Source organism: Ascaphus truei, chromosome 16 (genome assembly GCF_040206685.1).
Source record: "Ascaphus truei isolate aAscTru1 chromosome 16, aAscTru1.hap1, whole genome shotgun sequence".
Lineage (NCBI taxonomy): Eukaryota > Metazoa > Chordata > Amphibia > Anura > Ascaphidae > Ascaphus > Ascaphus truei.
Window position 1 is genome coordinate 609,542 of NC_134498.1, and position 22,138 is coordinate 631,679.

The window sequence follows — 22,138 nt, forward strand, 5'->3', positions numbered from 1 at the left end:
TTGGTTTTTATATCCTTAGGGCGAGTACTGAGCAGTGTATTCCGTTTAAGTTGCTGGACACGTTCTAACGCCAACCTCACGTCCTTTGTCAATATCCCCTGTCAAGGAACCGTTTTGCCATGGTTACCAGTGCATCATCAACTTCTTGGGGATCCCTAGTGATCTGTTTTACTCTTAACAGTTGAGAATAGAGTAAGACCTTCTTCAGTGGTGCCGGATGGTGACTGGAAGCGTGAAGGAGCGTGTTCTTGTCCGTAGGTTTGTGGTACAACCTGGTCACTAGAGCGCCATGCGACTTGTAGACCATAGTGTCCAGAAAAGAGATCTCCATATTGTTGTGGCACAGAGTGAAATGAATGGTAGAAGGAATATTGTTCAAGTACTCCACCCACTCCAATAGTTCTGTAGTACTGGTGCTCCAAATCATGAAAATATCATCAATATAGTGAATGTATTTTCTGATATGGTGTGCATATGGGGCATCGTTCAGAATGTGTGTCTGCTCGTACACGTCCATATAAATGTTGGCATACGAGGGTGCCATATTAGAGCCCATGGCGGTACCGCTGAGTTGTAAGTAATGGTTTTTCTCAAACTTAAAGAAATTCCTGTTGAGGATAATTTCCATTAGTAGCAGTAAAAACTCTGTTGGCGGGCCTGTTGATGTCTCCATCTGTTGAAACTTACTTCGGACTGCATCCAAGCCCTCCTTATGAGGAATATTGGTATACAGGCTTGCCACATCGAGTGTGACCAAAACACAGTCCATGGGATCAAAGGCCAGATTGCTGATTTGTGCCATAAAGTCCGTGGTTTCCTTGACATAGGAGGCCATTTGAGAAACTAAAGGCTGTAGGTGAAAGTCCACAAATTGTGATAACGGATGGCATAACGAGGACCGTGCTGATATAATAGGTCTCCCTGGTGGCTGCGTTGCCGACTTGTGTATCTTTGGAATGGTATACAGGACAGGCATTCTGGGATGGTGCTGTGTGAGGAACTTGCTCGTGCCTTCCAGTTGTATAATGGCATTGATCTCTGCCTTGTATTGATAAGTAAGATCTGTGGAAAGGTGTTTGTAGTGCCTCCCATCCGCCAATTGCTGCTCAATTTCCTTTTTGTAATACAGATAATTCAACAGCACAATGCCTCCTCCTTTGTCCGCGGCTCTGACAATGATATCCTTGTTCTGTCGTAGAGCTTTCAATGCTTGCCGTTCATCATTATTGAGATTCTGGAAACTGGTCTTGTGATGCCGAATAGTACTTCGAGTCTCCTTTCCCAGAAGATTCATGAACGTTGTGATGTTGCAGTTTGCAACTTGCGGGTCAAATACACTTCTAGCTTTTAAAGTAGTGGCAGTAGTATTGGTGATGGGTGGTGTACCAGATTTGGTAAAGAAGTCCATCAGCTTGAGGTGCCGGTGCAACATGTACATATCAACTTCTCATTTAAACGCATCTTGTGCATAGGTGGGCACGAATGACAGGCCCTTCTGTAGGACACTGGTTTCCGCCATGGTAAGGACATGGTCTGAGAGGTTGAAAATTACCGTCTCTTCGGTGGCTCCTTCGACCCTTTTCCCCTGACATGGGTACGTTCTGGGTAGCGCCGACCTACGGCCTCCTCTCCTGACCGGTCTCCGACATCTGCGTGTCCTGGCGGTGGTTTGGCTCGTCCGTCCTTGCCGTGACCTAAAAAAGGTTCCAATGCTGCGCTGTCAGTTGCATCCGACTGGTCTGTGTCACTCATGTTGTACCCTGTTTTCTTATATGCACCTCGCTGTCTGCGTGTTTGACCCCGCTTCTGGCCACCACCACCCATGGTTGGTTCACCTAAACCCAACAGTATACCTTTCTTTCTTTATAGTCAGCCTGCACAATCCGTAGCTTCTCCCTTTTATATTTAATCAGATTATTGCGATACGCGTCAATTGAGGTCTGCAGTTTGTCTGTCCAGTTAGTCGATGTGTCTGACTCTAATGTTTCACCGTGTTTGGTATAAATCTCATCAATTTCTTTCTTAATTTTCACAATCTCTTTGCTGGATTGGTCAATGACCAGAATTACTAAATCCAACGAACATTTGTTTAAAATGGCTATCCACCGTTTACAGAATTCAGGATCTGTTCTGCCAATGGTGGGTTGGATTTTGACTCTAAAACCACGGGGCAACATCCTCTCCTTGTGATAGTTAGACAACGTCACCCCATGCAGATAATAGTCAACCTCTTTTTTCTTTAGTTTCGTCAAATCATTGTACACATCTACAGCCTTATTGGGCCCCAGTACAGATTCAAAGGATTCCGTATAGTGGATCTTAGAGATTTCTGCTTCGCTAAAACTAGCAGAGTCAGTAATAGAAGAGAAAATTCCAAAGGTGTCTGCAAATTCTTCCATGGCTGTAGGGTATATGACAATCACCAACACACAATAAAATCAGCAAAAAATTTATATAGCCACATATATTGTTGTAAACATCACTCAAACCATTGGCTTTGGTAGAGGGTGTATCCAAGAGAAGACGGCAGGTGCACAACTCATATAGAATGCATAGAAACAAAAGGGCAGAAGGCACACTGTAAACTTAAAAAAATAACGATGCTTGTCCCATATGCACATAAAGACAAAAATGTTACCAGACGTGAATCCGGAGAACAGAAACAGCACACAGCCAAGTAAATGGAAAAACTGTATTCATCTCAGCAATACATGGCACTGCATCCAACGTTTCGGTCAGCTCAACGTGACCTTCCTCAGGGATGTGCACTGAATGAGTGCCAGTGACCCACCATATATACCCTTGCCAATCATACAATTCATGCAATGCACCCGTGTAGGAACCAGCAAAGCCCGCGAAAAAGTGCACGTTTAAGCAGTCTGTGACACGCAAACGACCCGTGGAATGCACCACCATTTTGGAAACGCTAGTCTGATTCCTAGTACAGATCCTGAGCCAATGGTCATCCCTGCTCATAATAACGCTGCATCAGCGACCGAGGCGCCAGCCAGAATGCATAATGCCGATGCAGCGCATGCGTAACTGAGCCAGGGAGGTCATACTGCACCCGATCTCGAAATTTAGACTGCGCATGCGTGGATCTTCCGTGCTACTGGTGCTTGAGCTTGACATTGCCCTATGTTGTGAAACTATAACAGATCGGGGGACTCGCTCTTCCCAGCATGTCCCCGTCACTTTGGGTCCTCCGCCAGCTAACCCTTCCATTCCCTTGCGTCCCCAATTTCTGCCTCATTCCCTCGCAGCGCGGTCAGCACGCTCCAGCTCGTGGTCTGCGCGCACGCGCAGTCCCCATCACAGCGTGCGCGTTCCCGGTCGCGGCTCTCCTATCGGGGGGCTCGCACCCCTCGGCGTACTTCCGTCATCCCAACCATTTCCCTACCTCCTTTCTAACTGACTCCCCAGCTGAGCACCTCCTCCGCGATGCTTCCCCCACGCTTTGGTGCTCGCGCGTAACAGTGTTACTGAGGGCGCGCACACCCGCTCTAGTTACCAACCCTCCCCAGGCACTTGTTCCACCCTCCGGAGGTTGCAGGCTATTACCCTAGATTACCACCCTGTCTCCTCCCCTGCTCTCACACACCTATCCCTGCAAGCTCCCAGACAAACCCCTGCTCCTCCCCTTCCTGCTATTGGTCCTCCTTCCTTTATAACCCCACTCTGTCCTCTCATTCCTTGCTCTGCATAGCTTTCCTGTAGCTCCTGTGTGTGCAGTGTCTATGCCCAGCTCCCTTGTCTGTTTCAGCTCTGGTTCCTGTCCCTGCCCCTGTTTGGATTCCCTTGGTTTGAACTTGAACTCTGCTTTGGACTTGACTACACTGCTTTCTCCTGCCCTTGGACCCTGGCTTTCGGACATCACTAGGCTGCTCTCTCTAACCCCTGGACTCTGGCTCTTGGACATTACCTTCCAACTTCTGGCGCCCTGGACTCAGCAAGTATAATGTTAACCCTTACTCACCAGGCCTGGCAACGCAACTACCACACTCCGGGCACGCCCTCACTGCTGTGGGTATGTGTTATACCCTTACCCACCTCAGTACTGGGGACTGGCCAGGTCTGCGGGCATCAAGGCGTTACACAAACGTTGCCAAGGCGGGTCAGCCATGTGATATCACACCAATAGTACCAGGAGTTACGATCTGAGGTTGGAATACTGATACATGCAGGGTGCTGGAATGGGCCATGGTCCTGGGCTAGTGAACTGAATAGTATGTACATATAAATATATATATATATATATCCAGCAAACCCACCCACAGACCTTAATGGGTCTCCTCAGTGTGAGGTTGGTTATGCCAGCTATGAAACCATGTTGAATGGTTTTGAAGCAAAATGTGGCACTGTGTGCTCGTTTGCATGTTATTTTCCAGAATCCCTTGCTGCAGTGGAAGTGCAGTGGAAGTGCTGTGTGCTGGGTGATAATGGTGAAAGGCGGGGTTGCAGACCTGTCTAAGACATGCAAATGAGCATACAGTAATATATCCATTTATTATATAAGTGGCACTGCGTGCTCATTTGCATGTAATTTCCCAGAATCCCTTGCTGCAATGGAAGTGCTGTGTGCTGTGTGCTGGGTGATAATGGTGAAAGGCGGGGTTCCAGACCTGCCTAAGACATGCAGATGACCATACAGTTGTATATATATATACACACACACGACAATGTGTTTGACCAGCGTGCGCGACCATGAGCACTCTGCGCTCAGCTGCTTGTCAAGACAAATATTTTTGAATTTGTCGCACTTGCCCTGCCACGTGCGCGGTCAGCTAATGAGGCCGAACCGTTCACGTGACGTCACAGGCACCCACCGCGCGTGCAATTACGCAGGACACAAATACTAATGTGAAGCACTATGTACATTAATTGAGCTATATATATATATATATAAAGACATGCATACATATACTGTATACAAATCTCCCTTGCTCTCATATACTCAGTGATATGATCCCGGTATAAAGGTGTAATTCCCTGCTCTCCCGTGACAAGGGAGACACGTTCTTTTTGCAGCACTCTTTCTGCATTCTCTATTGCTTCCTGCACTTCTAACTTTTCCCAGGCCAATTGTTTCTTCACGTTTCCTGCTGCGTGAAGCTTCTCATTTCTTTCATTGACCTAGTAAGTCAAATCTAAATTTTCTGGTTTTCTGGTTTCAGACTTGTATTTTCTCTTTTTACCGTCTCTAATTGAATCAGAATCTTTTTATCTGCATACTTCAATTTACTGACCTCTGAGTTTAGAGCGTGGACCTCATGGTGTGAAGGGGGAGAGAGAGGGGTGAATGGGAAGAAAGAGAGGGGGAGCGGAGACAGAGGGGGAGTAGGAAAATTAAATCCCAGGCAACGCCGGGTATATCAGCTAGTAAATATATATATATGTGTATATATTGTGGCAGGACGGCCTCGCGGCGGGGTCAGTAAGATGCTAGACACGATGGAAAACGTTAAACTATAGTGGTTTATTAGCCACAACCAAAATAAAGTACGGGTGCACTGTTCCTTTAAGAAACTACTTTCTAGAAATTAAAGCCTATTCCCGTTAGGGAAACTAACTCACTTCTTGAGCCCTTACTAACAGGGCAGCCAGCTAATCTGGTTATGCCCAAAACATATGCTACACAAAGGATAACCAATAAGTATAATAATAAAGTCTTATCTGTGTTGCAGCTCAAGTAGCAAACAGGAACACCAGTTCTGGGGAGCAGGCTGTGTCCAGCTCGCAGCAATCTGTATCTTTATCCTGGGTTGGGGTCCCAGCTGGTCCCAGTAGCAAAGCTCCTCGCAGGACTGGGGGACCAGAGTAACAGCTAGGGCTTCCTAGCCGGGAGGAGTCTCTCCAGCTTCCTGGGAGAAAAACAAGCTCACCTTGTGTGAGCAACTTCCTGCTTTTAAAAGCACTTGTTTCACTGATGAGTTCAACCCCTGTTTAATCAGTCTTCAGCTGTGCTTTCTCTCTCTGAGGAGATTAACGCTCTGTGTACTTGCTGCAGCGTCTCTCCATTCACTGTTCCAGCCTACTGAGTTAGTGACTCTGTCACAATATATATATATACAGTGGTTGACAAATCACCAAAAAATCTACTCGCCAAACAAAAAAATCTACTCGCCACCTAGTACCACACGTGTGCTGCTTGGGCCAATAGGAGCTCGCCACGATGTTAAATCCACTCTCCACTCGCCCGGGGCGTGCAAATGTATAGGTTTGTCGAACACTGTGTATATATATATATATATATATACTGTATTCCTACCTCGTGATATCCTGATGCACTCATTCTTTATTTCAATATAAATATTAAAACCTACTATAAAGCACTTTATAATACTTAACATTATGCAATATATTCAGCAGTAGCATTTTGCAATAGATTTATGAGACATCTATAGGTATAGTCTAACTCTGAGACAATTTATATTCAAGTACATTGTGAATTTTTAGGTGTTTTAGGGAATTGTCATTTTATGTGTATACCATTTTTATTTCTATCATATTTCTATTTTCTATTATTTATATGGTGTGTTTAATAAATTTGATGTAAGATTGTGGATCAGGAGTGGTGATTATATTGTGAGCGTTCTGGGATTTCTGATTCTTTAGAGTCCATTTCTGTAGTTTGTATGTGCTGAACAGACTACTTCAGGAAGGCATCTTCCAGTAAATGAGCTGTAAGGTCTTCCATCACTAGAAGGTGTCTCATGGGCTACCACTGCATACATAAATATAGGCCAGGATTGTAATTGCTATTATATGTTTTCTAGTTTAGTCTCTTTACTTTGTACTGATGCTTTGAAATTATAAATGATAAAACATGCAACATCTTTCTTGGTCATAAATCGTTAAACATTTCCCACCAGAGAAATGTCATAATACTGGAATATATTGAATGCAAATGCAGACTCACAAAAGGACATTTTTATACTGTATGTGAATAATCAATATGTATTTACTGTATGCATATAAGGATAATTACAATATATGATTATGGGATGCAAATTAAATTATACAATATAAACTCAAAATCATTGTACTTTTTTACAGTTTCCAGAGTTATCAGCAGCAATAATACAAGAACTGAATCAGTGGAGAACTTGTTTCAACTATGACATCGCCTCAAAAGAAAAAAGGTAACTTGCAGATTTAGTTTGCTGTACTTCACTACAAGTGATGCTATAGGGAAATTAAAGTGCCTTACAAAATTTGATGTCTCAGATCAGAAGAAGTTGAGGAATGAAAATTGTTGACAAGACAATAAAATCATCATAATGAAAACGATACTGTATTATTTAAGGGCATTTGCAAAAGTACAGTATTTTAACTTAGTGGTAATGATACTGCTTCTGAAAGAACTCATTGCTCTTAAGACCAAAGTAAACTAATCACAGTGACATACTGTAGTTACATACAGTGGCGGCCGCCTTTATCCTCCTGCGGCCGCCGCCGCGGGATTTTTAAAAACGCGGCAGCGAGCGGCTTTTTTTTGTCAGGTTTCCCACGCCGCGGGCGCTTTCAATGATAAGCGCCATTAGCGCTTATCTGATGATGCGGCCGCCGCGCCAGAAACACAGAGAAAAACAGAGAAAATCCCAGCATTTATCCGGGTAAGTAGAAGAATAAAGGCGGCCGCAACAGTAGTAGATGACGTTGAAAAAAAGACATACAGTACTGTAGGTCCATCAAGTTCAACCTATGATTAATTTAGACGCCAGATACTTATCCTATATTTGTATTTTACAGTATATTGATCAAGACTAAGGCAAACTAGGAGATCAGGACTTTTAACATATTAATATTTTCCTGAGATCATTCCCAAGGCAAAACAATATGGTGGAATAAAATGAGGTTTGATCGGGTAAACCAGCGTACACACAATGAAATACAAAATACAGACAGAATAAATTTACTGGGGATCTGGGGATGAAAACTAGCCTCAACAAGGTGCAGGGCGCCTGTTCAGCAAAGACTTACCCTGTCTGCTCCACATCACTGGAATAAACCTTGAACAAGTAGCATAATTCCTCAGAACTTGTCTTCAGCTAGGGTAAGCTTCCCTGGCACCTCAATGCATTGATATTGCGAGCAAAACACCTGGGGAAACCTGCCGGCGCGTCACTGGACAAAGTTCCAAAGTTACCTGTAAGTGTGGAAGACTGAGAGAGAGAGATAGCTCTGATTGCGCAGTCCCTTACTGTCACGGAAGTGCTGCCCGCAGACCAGACCTGTCCCTGTACTGAGGTGGGACGTATAGTAACACGCACCCGCAGCAGAGGGAGCGTGTCCGGAGTGTGGTAAAGGTGATGTCAGGCCATTGTGTTATAGCTGTAGTAACAGATACTTGCCGGATCCGGAGTGTGGTAAAGGTGATGTCAGGCCATTGTGTTATAGCTGTAGTAACAGATACTTGCCGGATCCGGAATAGAGGAACCGTGGTAGATGCTGTGGCCGATGGTCGGGGCGAGAGAGGTCCGGAAGGTCAAGGTCCAAGCCGAGATCGAGGGATGAGAGAAAGTCAACGTAGTGAGGAGCAAGTCAGGGTTCAGAGCCAGAGGAGGAGTAGTAAGCCAAGCCGGGTCAAAACCTGAGAAACACAAAGCAAGCACAAGGAGATCCACACTAGGTTAGCAAAGGTTATGCAGAGCAATGATTCCAGGGAAGAACTGGGGTAATAAAGGTGGCAAAGTCAATCACAGAGGTAGCTGGACCAGAGGTGTGCCGTGGAGCGCGAGTTAATAGGTGCGCGCTGTAATCCTGACCCAGAATCAGCTGTGAAGTGGGGGGGGGGGCATTGGTACGGCTGGAGCGAGTGCCGGGGGTGTGGGGCTAGTGGAAAGCTGCTAGTGGAGTGAATAAATTATAGCCGGGAACGTGCGCAATGCAAGGCCGTCCCGGCAAATATGGCAGCCGCGTGTGTCAGTGTCGGCTGACACGGAACATGCCTGCGGCTGTGATACCACTGGGAGGGGGAAGGAGTGGAAGAGATGGTCCCTGGAACATGTAAGGAGGGGTTGTGAGAGCCCTGCTTCCTTACAGTACCCCTCCCCCCTTGAGGATCAGCCCCAGGACAATCCTTCCAAGGCTTCAGCGGGAACTTCTTGCGAATGCGATCTAGGAGAATCGGAAGGTGGATGTGTCCATAGGGAAGTCAGGTGCGCTCCTCAGGACCGTAGCCCTTCCAATGTACGAGAAACTGGACTTTCCCCCCGGAGAGGCGGGGGTCAACTATGGATTGGATTTTGTACTCTTCGTGTCCTTGGACCGATACGGGATTGGGTCTACGGATCTTATCTGGAAAGAGAGTACTTCGCACAAATGGTTTCAACAAGGAGGTATGGAAAACATTAGGTATCCTTATAGCTGGAGGAAGCTGGAGACGGAAAGCCACAGGGTTAATTTGTGCCAGTATGGTGAAGGGACCCAGGAATTTAGGAGACAATTTGGGAGTAGGAGTTTTCAGTCGGATGTTTGTAGCTGAGAGCCAGACTCTAACCCCGGGTTTATATCTGGGGGATGTTTGGCGACGTCGATCTGATTGGAACTTAAACTTCTCTGCAAACTTCTGGAGAGCCAACTGGATCTTGGTCCAGGAGTCTTGAAGTACAGTGACCTGTTCGTCGGCAGCCGGTACACCTGAGGAAGGAATGGAAATGGGAAGATGGCTGGGATGAAATCCGTAATTTACAAAGAATGGGGATTCTTGAGTAGTCTCGTTCTTCGAGGTATTGATGGCAAATTCTGCCCAAGGTAGCAATTCAGACCAGTTGTCCTGGGTCTCAGACACAAAACAGAGCAGGTACTGCTCCAAGGTCTGGTTGACTATCTCAGTCTGGCCATTCGTCTGTGGGTGGTAGCCCGAAGAAAAACACATAGAGATGCCAAGACTCTTGGTAAACGCTCGCCAGAACCTGGACATGAACTGGGAGACCCTGTCGGATACAATAGAACTGGGAATACCGTGTATACAAAAAATGTATTTTGAGAAAATATCAGGCTTGGCTGGTGAGGAAGGCAGACCCTTGAGGGGGACGAAGTGTACCTGCTTAGAGAACCGATCAACTACCACCAAAATGGTATTCATACCCTTAGATCTGGGCAGTTCAGTGATAAAGTCCATCGAGATGTGGGACCAGGGACGCTCTGGGACAGGTAAAGGCATCAGCAGACCTGAGGGTTTTTGTCGAAAGGCTTTGCTTTGTGCACAGATAGGACAAGCGCTGGTAAAATTCTGAATGGTTTTAGCCATATTAGGCCACCAAAAGGTGCGTTGGATAAGGTCGAGGTTCCTCTTGAAGCCAGGATGTCCTGCAGAACGGGAGGAATGGCCCCACTCCAAGATCTTGGGGTGAAAAGTGGAAGCAGCATAGAGCCTTCCCTCCGGTACCTCTAGACCACTCGGAATGTGCCTTTGAGCCCTGATGATCTTGTCCAGAATGTCGAACGAGGAAGCTGAGATGATGAGTCTCCTGGGTAAAATGGTCTCGGGAACTTCTTCGGACCTCTCTTCCGGAGAAAACTGTCTGGATAAAGCATCAGCCTTCACATTCTTAGTGCCAGGAATATAAGAAAGGGTGTAGTTGAACCTAGAAAAGAATAGTGCCCAGCGAGCTTGGTGGGACCCCAGACGAAGTGCAGACTCTATATATAAAAGATTTTTGTGGTCGGTAAGGATAGAAATTGACTCTCTAGACCCTTCCAGCAGGTGCCTCCACTCCGGAAGAGCCATCTTGATAGACAGTAACTCTCTGTTGCCCACGTCATAATTGTTTTTGGCTGAAGAAAATTTTTTTGAGAAAAAACCACAGGGGTGTAACTTGTCTTGAGGAGAAGATCTCTGCAACAATACAGCCCCTACTCCACAATCAGAGGCATCAACCTCTAAGACGAAGGTTAAGCTGGTGTCCGGGTGACGAAGAATGGGAGCCAAGACAAATGCTCTCTTTAAGCTTTCAAAGGCCGAGACTGCCTCAGGAGACCAGACAGAGGGATCGAGCCCTTTTTTAGTGAGAGCTATGATAAGAGCAATAATAGTCGAAAAACCTTGAATTAATATCCCATAGTAGTTGGAAAAGCCTAGGAAGCGTTGAATGGCTTTGAGAGAATTAGGTTGTGGCCAATCGAGGATGGCTTTAAGTTTCTCTGGGTCCATGGAGAATCCTTTATCCGAGATGATGTATCCTAAGAAGGATGTGGTGGTTTGGTGAAAGAGACATTTTTTCATTTTGGCGTATAAGTGATTGGCGCGGATGCGAGAGAGGACGAGCCTGGTGTGTTGGATGTGATTTTGAAGGTTCTTCGAAAAAATGAGAATATCATCCAGGTATACAATCACGAATGAGTTAAGTACATCTCGAAAGATTTTATTTATAAAATCTTGAAACACTGCTGGAGCGTTACAGAGTCTGAAGGGCATCACAAGATACTCGTAATGCCCGCTGCGCGTATTGAAAGCGGTCTTCCATTCATCACCCTCTCGAATACGGATAAGATTTTATGCCCCTCAAAAGTCCAGTTTCGTGAATAGCTTGGCTCCCTGAAGCCTGTCAAAAAGTTCAGAGATGAGGGGCAGAGGGTACCGATTCTTGACCGTGATCTGATTGAGGCCCCGGTAGTCAATGCAGGGCTAAGTGTATTGTCCTTCTTCTTGATAAAGAAGAACACAGCCCCGGCGGGAGAAGAAGAACTACGTATAAATCCTTTTTCGAAATTCTCACGTATGTACTCGTCCATGGCTTCTGTCTCGGGAAGAGAAAGTGGATATGATTTATATTTAGGGAGTACAGTGCCTGGAATTAAGTCGTTGGGCAATCATAAGACCTGTGGGGTGGCAGTACCTCCGCCCGTACTTTGCTGAAGATGTCCAAGAAGTCGGAGTAAGGCCTCGGTAGGTCAGTTCTCAAAGGAGGCGGTACCGTGATACCTGCGTGCAGTGTGGAAGAGGTATTGAGCAGCGTGTTTGACTCCTTAGACTTTGATCTCCAGTGTATAGGTGTGCGCGACCTCCAGTCTATGCAGGGGTTGTGCTGGTGTAGCCAAAGTAGTCCTAGAGTAACTGGGATTCCGGGAGAATGGATAATGTCCAAGGCAAGAGTCTCAGTGTGTCTATCGGAAAAAGACAAGTTGATGGGGATGGTTTAGAGGGAAATTAAGGCAGGATTCAAGGGTCGACCGTCAATCCCTTCTTGTCCGATGGGCAGTTTCTTCCTGGTGAGTGGAATATTGTTAATTTTTGTGAAATCCTGATCCACAAAGTTCCCTCCTGCCCCGGAGTCAATGAAGGCAGAAGTGGATGTACAGAAAATGGGACCAGAAAGTGTGATAGGAATCATAAATAAGCTTCTTCGGAAGCTCTTCTTTGGGAGGGGACGATGAGAGATAGTACCCAGAGAGAGCCCCTCTTTACTCACTGGGCATGGTCGTTTCCCGGACACAGGAGGCAGTTCTTAATTAGGTGATCCGAGGATCCGCAGTAGTAGCAATGCCCTCGGTTTCTGCGATGTTGCTGTGTCGGAAGATGAGTCTGTTGAGCCGCAAGTTGCATGGGGTCAGGGGGTTCCAATACTGGCAACAAGGACGGAAGTGGTCTGGGAGCTGAAAGAGGCCTGGGAAAAAGGGCAACAAAAGGTGCCAAGCGAGATCGAGGAATGAGAGAGAGTCAACGTAGTGGAAGCCAGGCCAGGGTTCAGAGCCAGCGGAGGAGTAGTAAGCCAAGACGAGTCAAAACCTGAGAAACACAAAGCAAGCACAAGGAGATCCACACTAGGTTAGCAAAGGCTATGCAGAGCAATTATTCCAGGGAAGAACTGGGGTAATAAAGGTGGGAGAGCCAATCACAGAGGTAGGTGGAGCTGAGGTGTGCCGTGGAGTGCGAGTTAATAGGTGTGCGCTGTAATCCTGACCCGACATCAGCTGTGAAGCAGGGGGGCGTGGGTATGGCTGGAGCGGGTGCCGGGGGCGTGGCCAAGCTGCTAGTGGAGTGAATAAATTATAGCCAGGAACATGCGCAATGCAAGGCCGTCCCGGCAAATATGGCAGAAGCGTGTGTCAGCGTCGGCTGACACGTAACATGCTAGTGGCGGGGATACCGCTGGGAGCAGGAAGGAGTGGAAGAGACGGTCCCTGGAACAAGTAAGGAGGGGTTGTGAGAGCCCTGCTTCCTTACACTTGCATAGACTTCTGTATTCTGTGTCTAACATGGAACAGGGCCTAGTGGCCAGTCAGATCGTGGCAAATTTGCCGACCAGCCAATCAGCACGGGGGCTCGTCTAGCTGCTGATGTCAGAGGAAGGAGCGTACCAAGCCGGCTTAAAAACCAGATGGGGGAAAATATGAATTGCCCAATGAGAAACACTCAAAGAGCTGACTCTATCCCCAGCCAACTCACTGCCACCCGCTGGGCAGGCTCCACAGTGTCTCAGATGGGAGAGCCCGGGTAGTGGCCACAGCCACTACCCCAGGAGTGCATTCAGCCCTGCATGCTTCATACCACTCCAGGTTCTGGTACAGGACAACCCTGGGTCTGCTGTATGTCGGCAGCCCAGACTGCACACATCGTGCAACCACAGATTCTGTATCCCAGGAAACATGCCTTCCTGTTGGGGACAACATCTTCACTTTGAGCCCAGGAACCGTACCTTCCTGGATGCAGAGACTCATTCACCTTTGAGGCACTAATAACCTAAGTGACACTGAACAGTGGGATTCCCTGCTTTGTATGGCGTGTGTATGACACCGCTTGTTTTGAGAGCTTGCAATCCACAAGCGCATTTTGTGCTATGATTCCCAGCAGAAAATTATAGCCTAAATCCTAATGATTCCCCTGCTGCCACCAGAAAAAAAACCTGTCACGGGAGACCAGGACTTGTAACATAGTTATATTTTTCTGGGATCATTCACTAGGCATAATAAGATGGTGGAATAAAAGAAGGTTTATTTGGGTAAACCCGCGTACACACAATGAAATACAAAATACAAAATGAAATACAAAATACAGACAGAATACACTTACAGTGTACTCACTTACTCAATCTGGGGTTGAAAACTAGCCTCAACTAGGTGCATGGCGCCTGCTTCAGCAAAAGCTTACCATGTCTGCTCCATATCACTGGAATAAACCTGGAACAATAAACATTCCTCAGAACGTCCTCAGCTATGCTAGTCTTCCCTGGCACCTCAATGCCTAGTGCTTTGCTATTGTGAGCAAAACACCTAGAAAAAATGGCCGGCGCATCACTAGACAAAGTTCCAAGGTTACCTGTAAGTCAGGAAGACTGAGAGAGCGAGAGCTCTGATTGCGCAGCCCCTTACATAGACTCCTGTGTTCTATGTCTAACATGGAACAGGGACTAGTGGCCAGTCCGAGCGTGGCAAATTTTCCCACCAGCCAATCAGCACGGGGGCTCGTCTGGCTGCTGATGTCAGAGGAAGGGGCGTGCCAAGGTGGCTTGAAAAACCAGGTGGGCGGGAAATATGAATTGGCCAATGAGAAACGCATCCAAGAGCAACATCTCCCCCAGCCAATTCAATGCCACCCACTGGGCAGGCTCCACAGTGTCTCAGAGAACAAACAGTCTCCCACGCGGGGAGCCTTGCTTCTGGACCTGTTTCTATCCCCTTCCTCTCCCAACCAAATGGGTTTCTCGCCTCTGGGCATCCATTCTCTTTTTAACTTCAATGTCTATGCAGACATCCTGGCACCAATGGGGATGCCTGGTCTGACTGCATAAACATTCAGTATAAAACACTATAAACCATACTTTAATAAAGTATAAACTTTGGGGAATCTTATATATTTGTGGGAAATGGGTCTGGGATACCTGGGCTCGAAACCAGAATTCTGGGGGACACTGGATAGTCCCGGTGTAATTCACCTTGATTACACGCAAATAATGCCTGCACGCCAGGGAGAATTAGGGGACTACCGGTAACTTTGTCCCCCAAACACCTGCAAACAAAAGGAATACATATCGACCCAAATATCCCACTTAAAACTCACACTCCCAAAATCTCATGTCTCTAGGAGACTGGGAACCCCAAAGCCCCTAAACAGTTCAGGTTTTTACTATACTTTGCATGGGATTTTCATAGCCCTCCCCGTCCTTATGTAGAGATAGTACAAATTACTTCAAATTATACACTATTTGCTGGTAACATAACAATACTACTGGCTACTCCAGACAGCAACACATAACACAGTTTAACTCTAGTGGCTCCCTAATATCCACCCTTGATCTCCTGCTCCCATAGTCCCTGTTTTGCAGCTATTTCCTAACAGGGATCCTAACAACACCTGGCATCCCTAGCATACATTCTTGCAGGGGACCGTAAAATGGGAAAAGAAATATAGGGAAAAACATCAAGGCGCACAAATAGACCCAAGAGCTGACACTTCAGCCCTTGACATGCGGTTTCTAGATGCAACTAGTCGGGCGTCACCATTTTTAATGCAGGCTGGCAACCCCCACCGTCACAATATCAGCCAATGATCTCTCATAAGGGAAAAAATTAATTCCTTCCTGACTCCAAATGTTGGCAATCAGATTCCTCCCTAGATCAACATCCTTCCCATGTTTACTTTTTTGGTACAGAGGCGACACACTTTATTCTAACTCGGCTAGTTCCGCGAATTTCAGATTATCCCGGTGATGTGTCATTTTCGCCTGGAGTGTATCGCGTTATTTTCCTGGCTGTGATTTAAGCATTTTATTCCCACTGGCAGCAATACTGCAATGCTGTGTAAAAACACATGGGGGCGTTTGCGAGCTGTTGTCTAGCCGTCCCCTGAAATTCATGAATTGTAATGCAGTATATATATATATATATATATATATATATATATACTGTATAACAACAAACCCTATAACCCCTAACATACACATACAGTACTGTATATGCACATCAATGATACTATGGGCCGGCGGGGGCGAGATGTGTTTGCAGCAGAGAGAGATCCGCTGCTCTCTCTGCGCAAACATCGGCACATTAAAAATTATTTAAAATACATTTTTATTCATAGTGTACATGTGCAGGGGGTCTCCGGAGCTGAACCGCGTTGGTTTCAGGTCCGGGGACCCCCTGCTTCCCGAGACACAGCCCCCTTTATGAGGTGCCGGTATCCCTCTGCATTTAAAGGTCCCAATCACGTGACCACGGCATGTAAACCAAGCAGAGGGATACCGGCACCCCATAAAGGGGGCTGTATCTCGGGAAGCAGGGGGTCCCCGGACCTGAAACCACAGCGCTTCAGCTCCGGAGACCCTCTGCACATCTACAGTATGAATAAAACACATATATAAATAAACACTCGTTCCTTACCTTTGCGGCTATGTGCTATGGTAACGAAGCAGCATGAATGTATTTTAATAATATTGTACAGTGAGCAGGGGGTCTCTGAGCCAGAAATCAAAACTCAGGGGACCCAATGCTCCTGCAAAATATTATTAAAAATACAGAAATGCTGCTTCATTACCATAGCTGATAGCCACTAAGGCAATGAAGGGTTAAGGCAGAATAGCATGTTTATTGGGGATATTTGCCCCCAATAAACATTGCAATAAACAACATACAGTACACCCCCTGTGTATTTAAAATACATTATCAATAAATACATTAAATACATATTTTTAATGTGTGTGTTAAAAATCCCTGCCTTGACTAATCTGTGTAAAGCCCCCTCCCCCTATTGTGTCTGTTACACAGATTACAGTCAAGGCAGGAAAGTTTAAGACCCCCTCCCCTTATTGTGTCGGTGAATATTCCCTGCCTTAACTAATCTGTGTTAAGCCCCCTCCCCCTAATGTGTCTGTTAAATCTCCCTGCCTGTGTTTCTGTGAGTGCAGTGTATTTAAATGTGGGGAGGGGGATCCCGTGTAAATATAATGCAGCGCCTCACTGCCAATGGCCCACCCCATGAGGCCTAACCACACCCACACCAAATACCCACTACGCACCTGCCCATGCCCCCTCTGCTGCTGCAAAACAGAGACAAAAATTAAAACATACAAAGTAATGTCCCCTAACCCCTCAATCACCATAGCGGTTATTAACCGCTACAGTCATTAAGGGGTTAACCCACCCTCACCCACCACTTGGGACGCATACAGACCCTCCCACACTAACTCCGAACCCTGTGAGGCCTAATCACCCTCACCCACTACCCACGAGGGAGGCCTACCCACATACCCCCCCACCCCCAGTACCCACAATAAAAACAATACACAGGCCCACAATAAACATCATTATATTTATTAAATACATTACCCACCCCCTGTGTCCCCCCATAAATACAAAATTTATCCTTTTACAAACAGGGTTCATAACACAGCCCCACGCGAGTCCCCGGTGGTCTCCTTGGGTCACCGTGGGCCACAATTGGGTCCCCACGGTAGGGTCAGACCCACAGGTGTCTGCGGGGCCTCGGGTGGTTCCCACGGGGGTCTGGGGAACTCACGAGTGCTCACTACGGGTCCGCGGTGCCCCCACAGAAGTGGGACCACACATCATCATCCCCGCACCTATGGGTCGGCGGTGCCCCCACAGAAGTGGGACCACACAGCTTCATCACCGCAGACTATGGGTCGGCGGTGCCCCCACAGATGTGAGGCCACCGTTTCATACCCGCATGTGTCACCCGTGGAACCAGCAGCCTGATACTCGTGGGATACCCGAGGAGACCCACAGGTGGTCTCCAGAGGTCCCACGCAGAACCACGGAACAAACCCTAAATGTAAAAAAAATAAACCTGGCCTATACATTCAATACATACACCCCCCCGCCCCCAACACCTACAGTACAATAATGTGCAAAATAACTATTATCCAGATATAGATAATAAATTAATTGCCCATTATTAAAAACATTAACTAGCATTTTCAAATAAATAAAGTACTACTGACCTCATCAATAAGAAGTCTCCGTTGCCAGCGACATCCTTGTCTTGCCCACAAAATACATAGCAAATACAAAGCCAATACATTGCAAATACATTCAGATATCAATTAACCCCTTAAACACCTTATAAGATAATAACCGCAAAGGTAATTAAGGGGTTAAGCCACACTGGCCCGATACCCACCCTTCACCCATGTCACATTATTGTACTGTAGGTGTTGGGGGGTGGGGGGGTGTATGTATTGAATGTATAGGCCAGGTTTATTTTTTTTACATTCAGGGTTTTTTCCGTGTTTCTGCGTGGGACCTCTGGAGACCACCTGTGGGTCTCATCGGGTATCCCACAGGTATCAGGCTGGTGGTTCCACGGGTGACACATGCGGGGATGAAGCGGTGGCCTCACATCTGTGGGGGCACCGCCGACCCGTAGTCTGCGGGGATGAAGCTGTGTGGTCCCACTTCTGTGGGGGCACCGCCGACCCATAGGTGCGGGGATGATGATGTGTGGTCCCACTTCTGTGGGGGCACCGCGGACCCGTAGTGAGCACTCGTGAGTTCCCCAGACCCCCGTGGGAACCACCCGAGGCCCCGCAGACACCTGTGGGTCTGACCCGGTGCTCCCAAACATCCGCGGGCCTACCATGGGGACCCAATTGTGGCCCACAGTGACCCATAGAGACCACCTGGGGGCCATGGTGCTGGCGGGACCCACCAGCAGGCCTCCAGAATCTGTTTGAAAAGGGCTGCTGGTACCCTGTAGGTCTGTCCAGGTGCCCCGCCAGCCCACCGGGGACTCGCGTGGGGCTGTGTTATGAACACTGTTTGTAAAAGGATAAATCTTGTATTTATGGGGGGGCACAGGGGGTGGGTAATGTATTTAATAAATATAATGATGTTTATTGTGGGCCTGTGTATTGTTTTTATTGTGGGTACTGGGGGGTGGGGGGGGTTCCCCCAACAGTATGTGGGTAGGCCTCCCTTGTGGGTAGTGGGTGAGGGTGGTTAGGCCTGACGGGGTGGGGGGTTAGTGTGGGAGGGAATGTAGGCATCCCGAGTGGTGGGTGAGGGTGGGTTAACCCCTTAATGACTGTAGCGGTTAATAACCGCTATGGTGATTGAGGGGTTAGGGGACATTACTTTGGGTGTTTTAATTTTTGTCTCTGTTTTGCAGCAGCGGAGGGGCCATGGGCAGGTGGGTAGTGGGTTGTGGGTGTGGGTGTGGTTAAGCCTCATGGTGTGGGCCATTGGCAGTGAGGCGCTGCATTATATTTACACGGGATCCCCCTCCCCCTCCCCACATTTAAATACACTGCACTCACAGAAACACAGGCAGGGAGATTTAACAGACACATTAGGGGGAGGGGGCTTTACACAGATTAGTCAAGGTAGGGAAGTTTAACCGACACAATAGGGGGAGGGGGGCTTAAACCTTCCTGCCTTGACTGTAATCTGTGTAACAGACACAATAGGGGGAGGGGGCTTTACATAGATTACAGTCAAGGCAGGGAGGTTTAACACACACATTAAAAATATGTATTTAATGTATTTATTGTTTATGTATTTTAAATACACAGGGGGTGTACTGTATGTTGTTTATTGCAATGTTTATTGGGGGCAAATGTCCCCAATAAACATGCTATTCGGCCTTAACTCTTCATTGCCTTAGCGGCTACCAGCTATGGTAATGAAGCAGCATTTCTGTATTTTAATAATATTGTGCAGGAGCAGGGGGTCCCCTGAGCTTTGATTTCTGGCTCAGAGACCCCCTGCTCACTCTACAATATTATTAAAATACATTCATGCTGCTTCGTTACCATAGCACATAGCCGCAAAGGTAAGGAACGGGTGTTTATTTATATATGTGCTTTATTTATACTGTAGATGTGCAGAGGGTCTCCGGAGATGAACCGCTGTGGTTTCAGGTCGGGGGACCCCCTGCTCCCCGAGATACAGCCCCCTTTATGGGGTGCCGGTATCCCTATGCTTGGTTTACATGCCACGGTAACGTGATTGGGACCTTTAAATGCAGAGGGATACCGGCACCTCATAAAGGGGGCTGTGTCTCGGGGAGCAGGGTGCCCCAGACCTGAAACCAACGCGGTTCAGCTCCGGAGACCCCCTGCACATCTACACTATGAATAAAAATTTATTTTAAATGTATTTATTTATATTCATGTATTTATTTATTTAATTAGATTTATTTATTTTTTGGGCGGCTGCTGTGTGTGAATTTTTTTTATTGTGGGTAGCGGGGGTGGGTGAAGGGGGTATTAGCCCCAATGGTGGTTGTTTAGGGGTTGCGGGGGGTAGCAGGAGGGGTTAACCCCTTCATGACCGTAGCGGTATTAACTGCTACGGTCGTGAAGGGGTTAAGTGCACCCGCAACCCCCCCGCAAGTCCTAAACTCACACCAAGGGCAAAATACCCCCTTCACCCACCACCGCTACCCACAATAAGCGGGAACGGTGGGTTAACCCTTTCATTGCCTTAGCGGCTATCAGCTATGGTAATGAAGCAGCATTTCTGTATTTTTAATAATATTGTGCAGGAGCAGGGGGTCCCCTGAGCTTTGATTTCTGGCTCAGAGACCCCCTGCTCACTGTACAATATTATTAAAATACATTCATGCTGCTTCGTTACCATAGCACATAGCCGCAAAGGTAAGGAACGAGTGTTTATTTATATATGTGTTTTATTTATACTGTAGATGTGCAGAGGGTCTCTGGAGCTGAAGCGCTGTGGTTTCAGGTCGGGGGACCCCCTGCTCCCCGAGATACAGCCCGGGATACCGGCACCTCATAAAGGGGGCTGTATCTCGGGGAGCAGGGGGGCCCCGGACCTGAAACCAACGAGGTACAGCTCCGGAGACCCCCCGCACATCTACACTATGAATAAAAATGTATTTTAAATCATTTTTAATGTGCCGATGTTTGCGCAGAGAGAGCAGCGGATCTCTCTCTGCTGCAAACACATCTCGCCCCCGCCGGCCCATAGTATCATTGATGTGCATATACAGTACTGTATGTGTACAGTACTGTATGTTAGGGGTTATAGGGGTTGTTGTTATACAGTATATATATATATATATACTGCATTACAATTCATGAATTTATGCCATCTGGCGGACACGCGAAGCATTGCAGCCTATTAAATCCTGAACCATTATCAATTAACACATCAACCGCGCGTCAGCCAGGCATGACCCGTGGCTGGGAACGCAAAAGAAATGCGGCATGCTCCAGGTGAACAGCGTCGCATTCCAGGAACAAGCCAGGGACAAACCGGTGATTTGTTAGAATAAAGTCTGCCGCAGCAGTATATCCCTTTATACCTTTCCTTTTCAAAAATATGTCCAATATTCTTTTGAAGATATCTATTGTATCTGCCTTTACTGTCTCCATGGGTAATTAATTCCACATTTTAACTCCCCTTTCTGTTAAAGAACCTTTTCCTCTGTTTCTGGTGAAATCTCCTTTTCTCCAACCTTAAGATATGACCATGTACTGTATCATTTGTACTGTGTCACGGGAGACCAGGGATTTACATCTTTTATACCGGGATCATATCGCTGAGAAAAACCAAGAAGTTAAACAAATTGCGATTTATTCCTTAACAAACGTACACACAATGGATTACAATATACAGGAGAAAACACACTTACTGGGGGTCTGGGCTACAAAACTAAACTTAACTAATTGAAATAGCCCATAAAACAAAGTCTTTAGGTTGACCGGGACTTAGCCCAAAAAGTCCTGGAACTCAAATCGGCATGAAGTTCCTGACGCCACTGCTGTATCTCTTCCGGAGATGTCAAAATCCCTTGACGGGGAGATAGTACCAAACGTCCTGGTACTCTTTTCAGCGCGTAGTTCCAGCCGTGACCGCAATGTTCTTTTTCAGAACTTGGTCCTGAAAAGTGGGATAGCCGTTTGTACTGCCCGTGGGATGAATAGTTCTTTTGAAAGCTCCTTGTACTGTCCCCGAATATATTTGTATATAGTTATCATATCCCCTCTTAGCTGCCTCTTTTCTAATGTGAATTAATCTAATTTAGCTAGCCTCTCCTCATAAGTTAGATTGTACATCCCCTTTATTCATTTGGTGGCTCTTCTCTGCACTCTCTCTAGTTCCATAATGTCTTTTCTTAGGATTGGTGCCCAAAATTGTACTCCATATTCAAGGTGTGGCCTTACTAATGCTTTATAAAGGGGCATCATTATTTACTTCCCTTTCATCCATT

The 22,138-nt window shown here is 46.8% G+C and overlaps 1 protein-coding gene across 13 annotated transcripts in view; it reads left to right on the forward strand.

Annotated features, from left to right (window-relative positions):
* Positions 1–22,138, forward strand: part of ZNF185 (zinc finger protein 185 with LIM domain) — a 396,414-nt gene that overhangs the window by 68,374 nt on the left and 305,902 nt on the right. For all 13 annotated transcript variants that reach the window (XM_075572684.1, XM_075572683.1, XM_075572693.1 and 10 more), the window contains one exon: positions 7,057–7,142. In XM_075572684.1, the coding sequence (XP_075428799.1) occupies positions 7,118–7,142 (25 nt within the window). In that variant the 5' untranslated portion in view covers positions 7,057–7,117. The remainder of the gene's footprint in view (positions 1–7,056; positions 7,143–22,138) is intronic.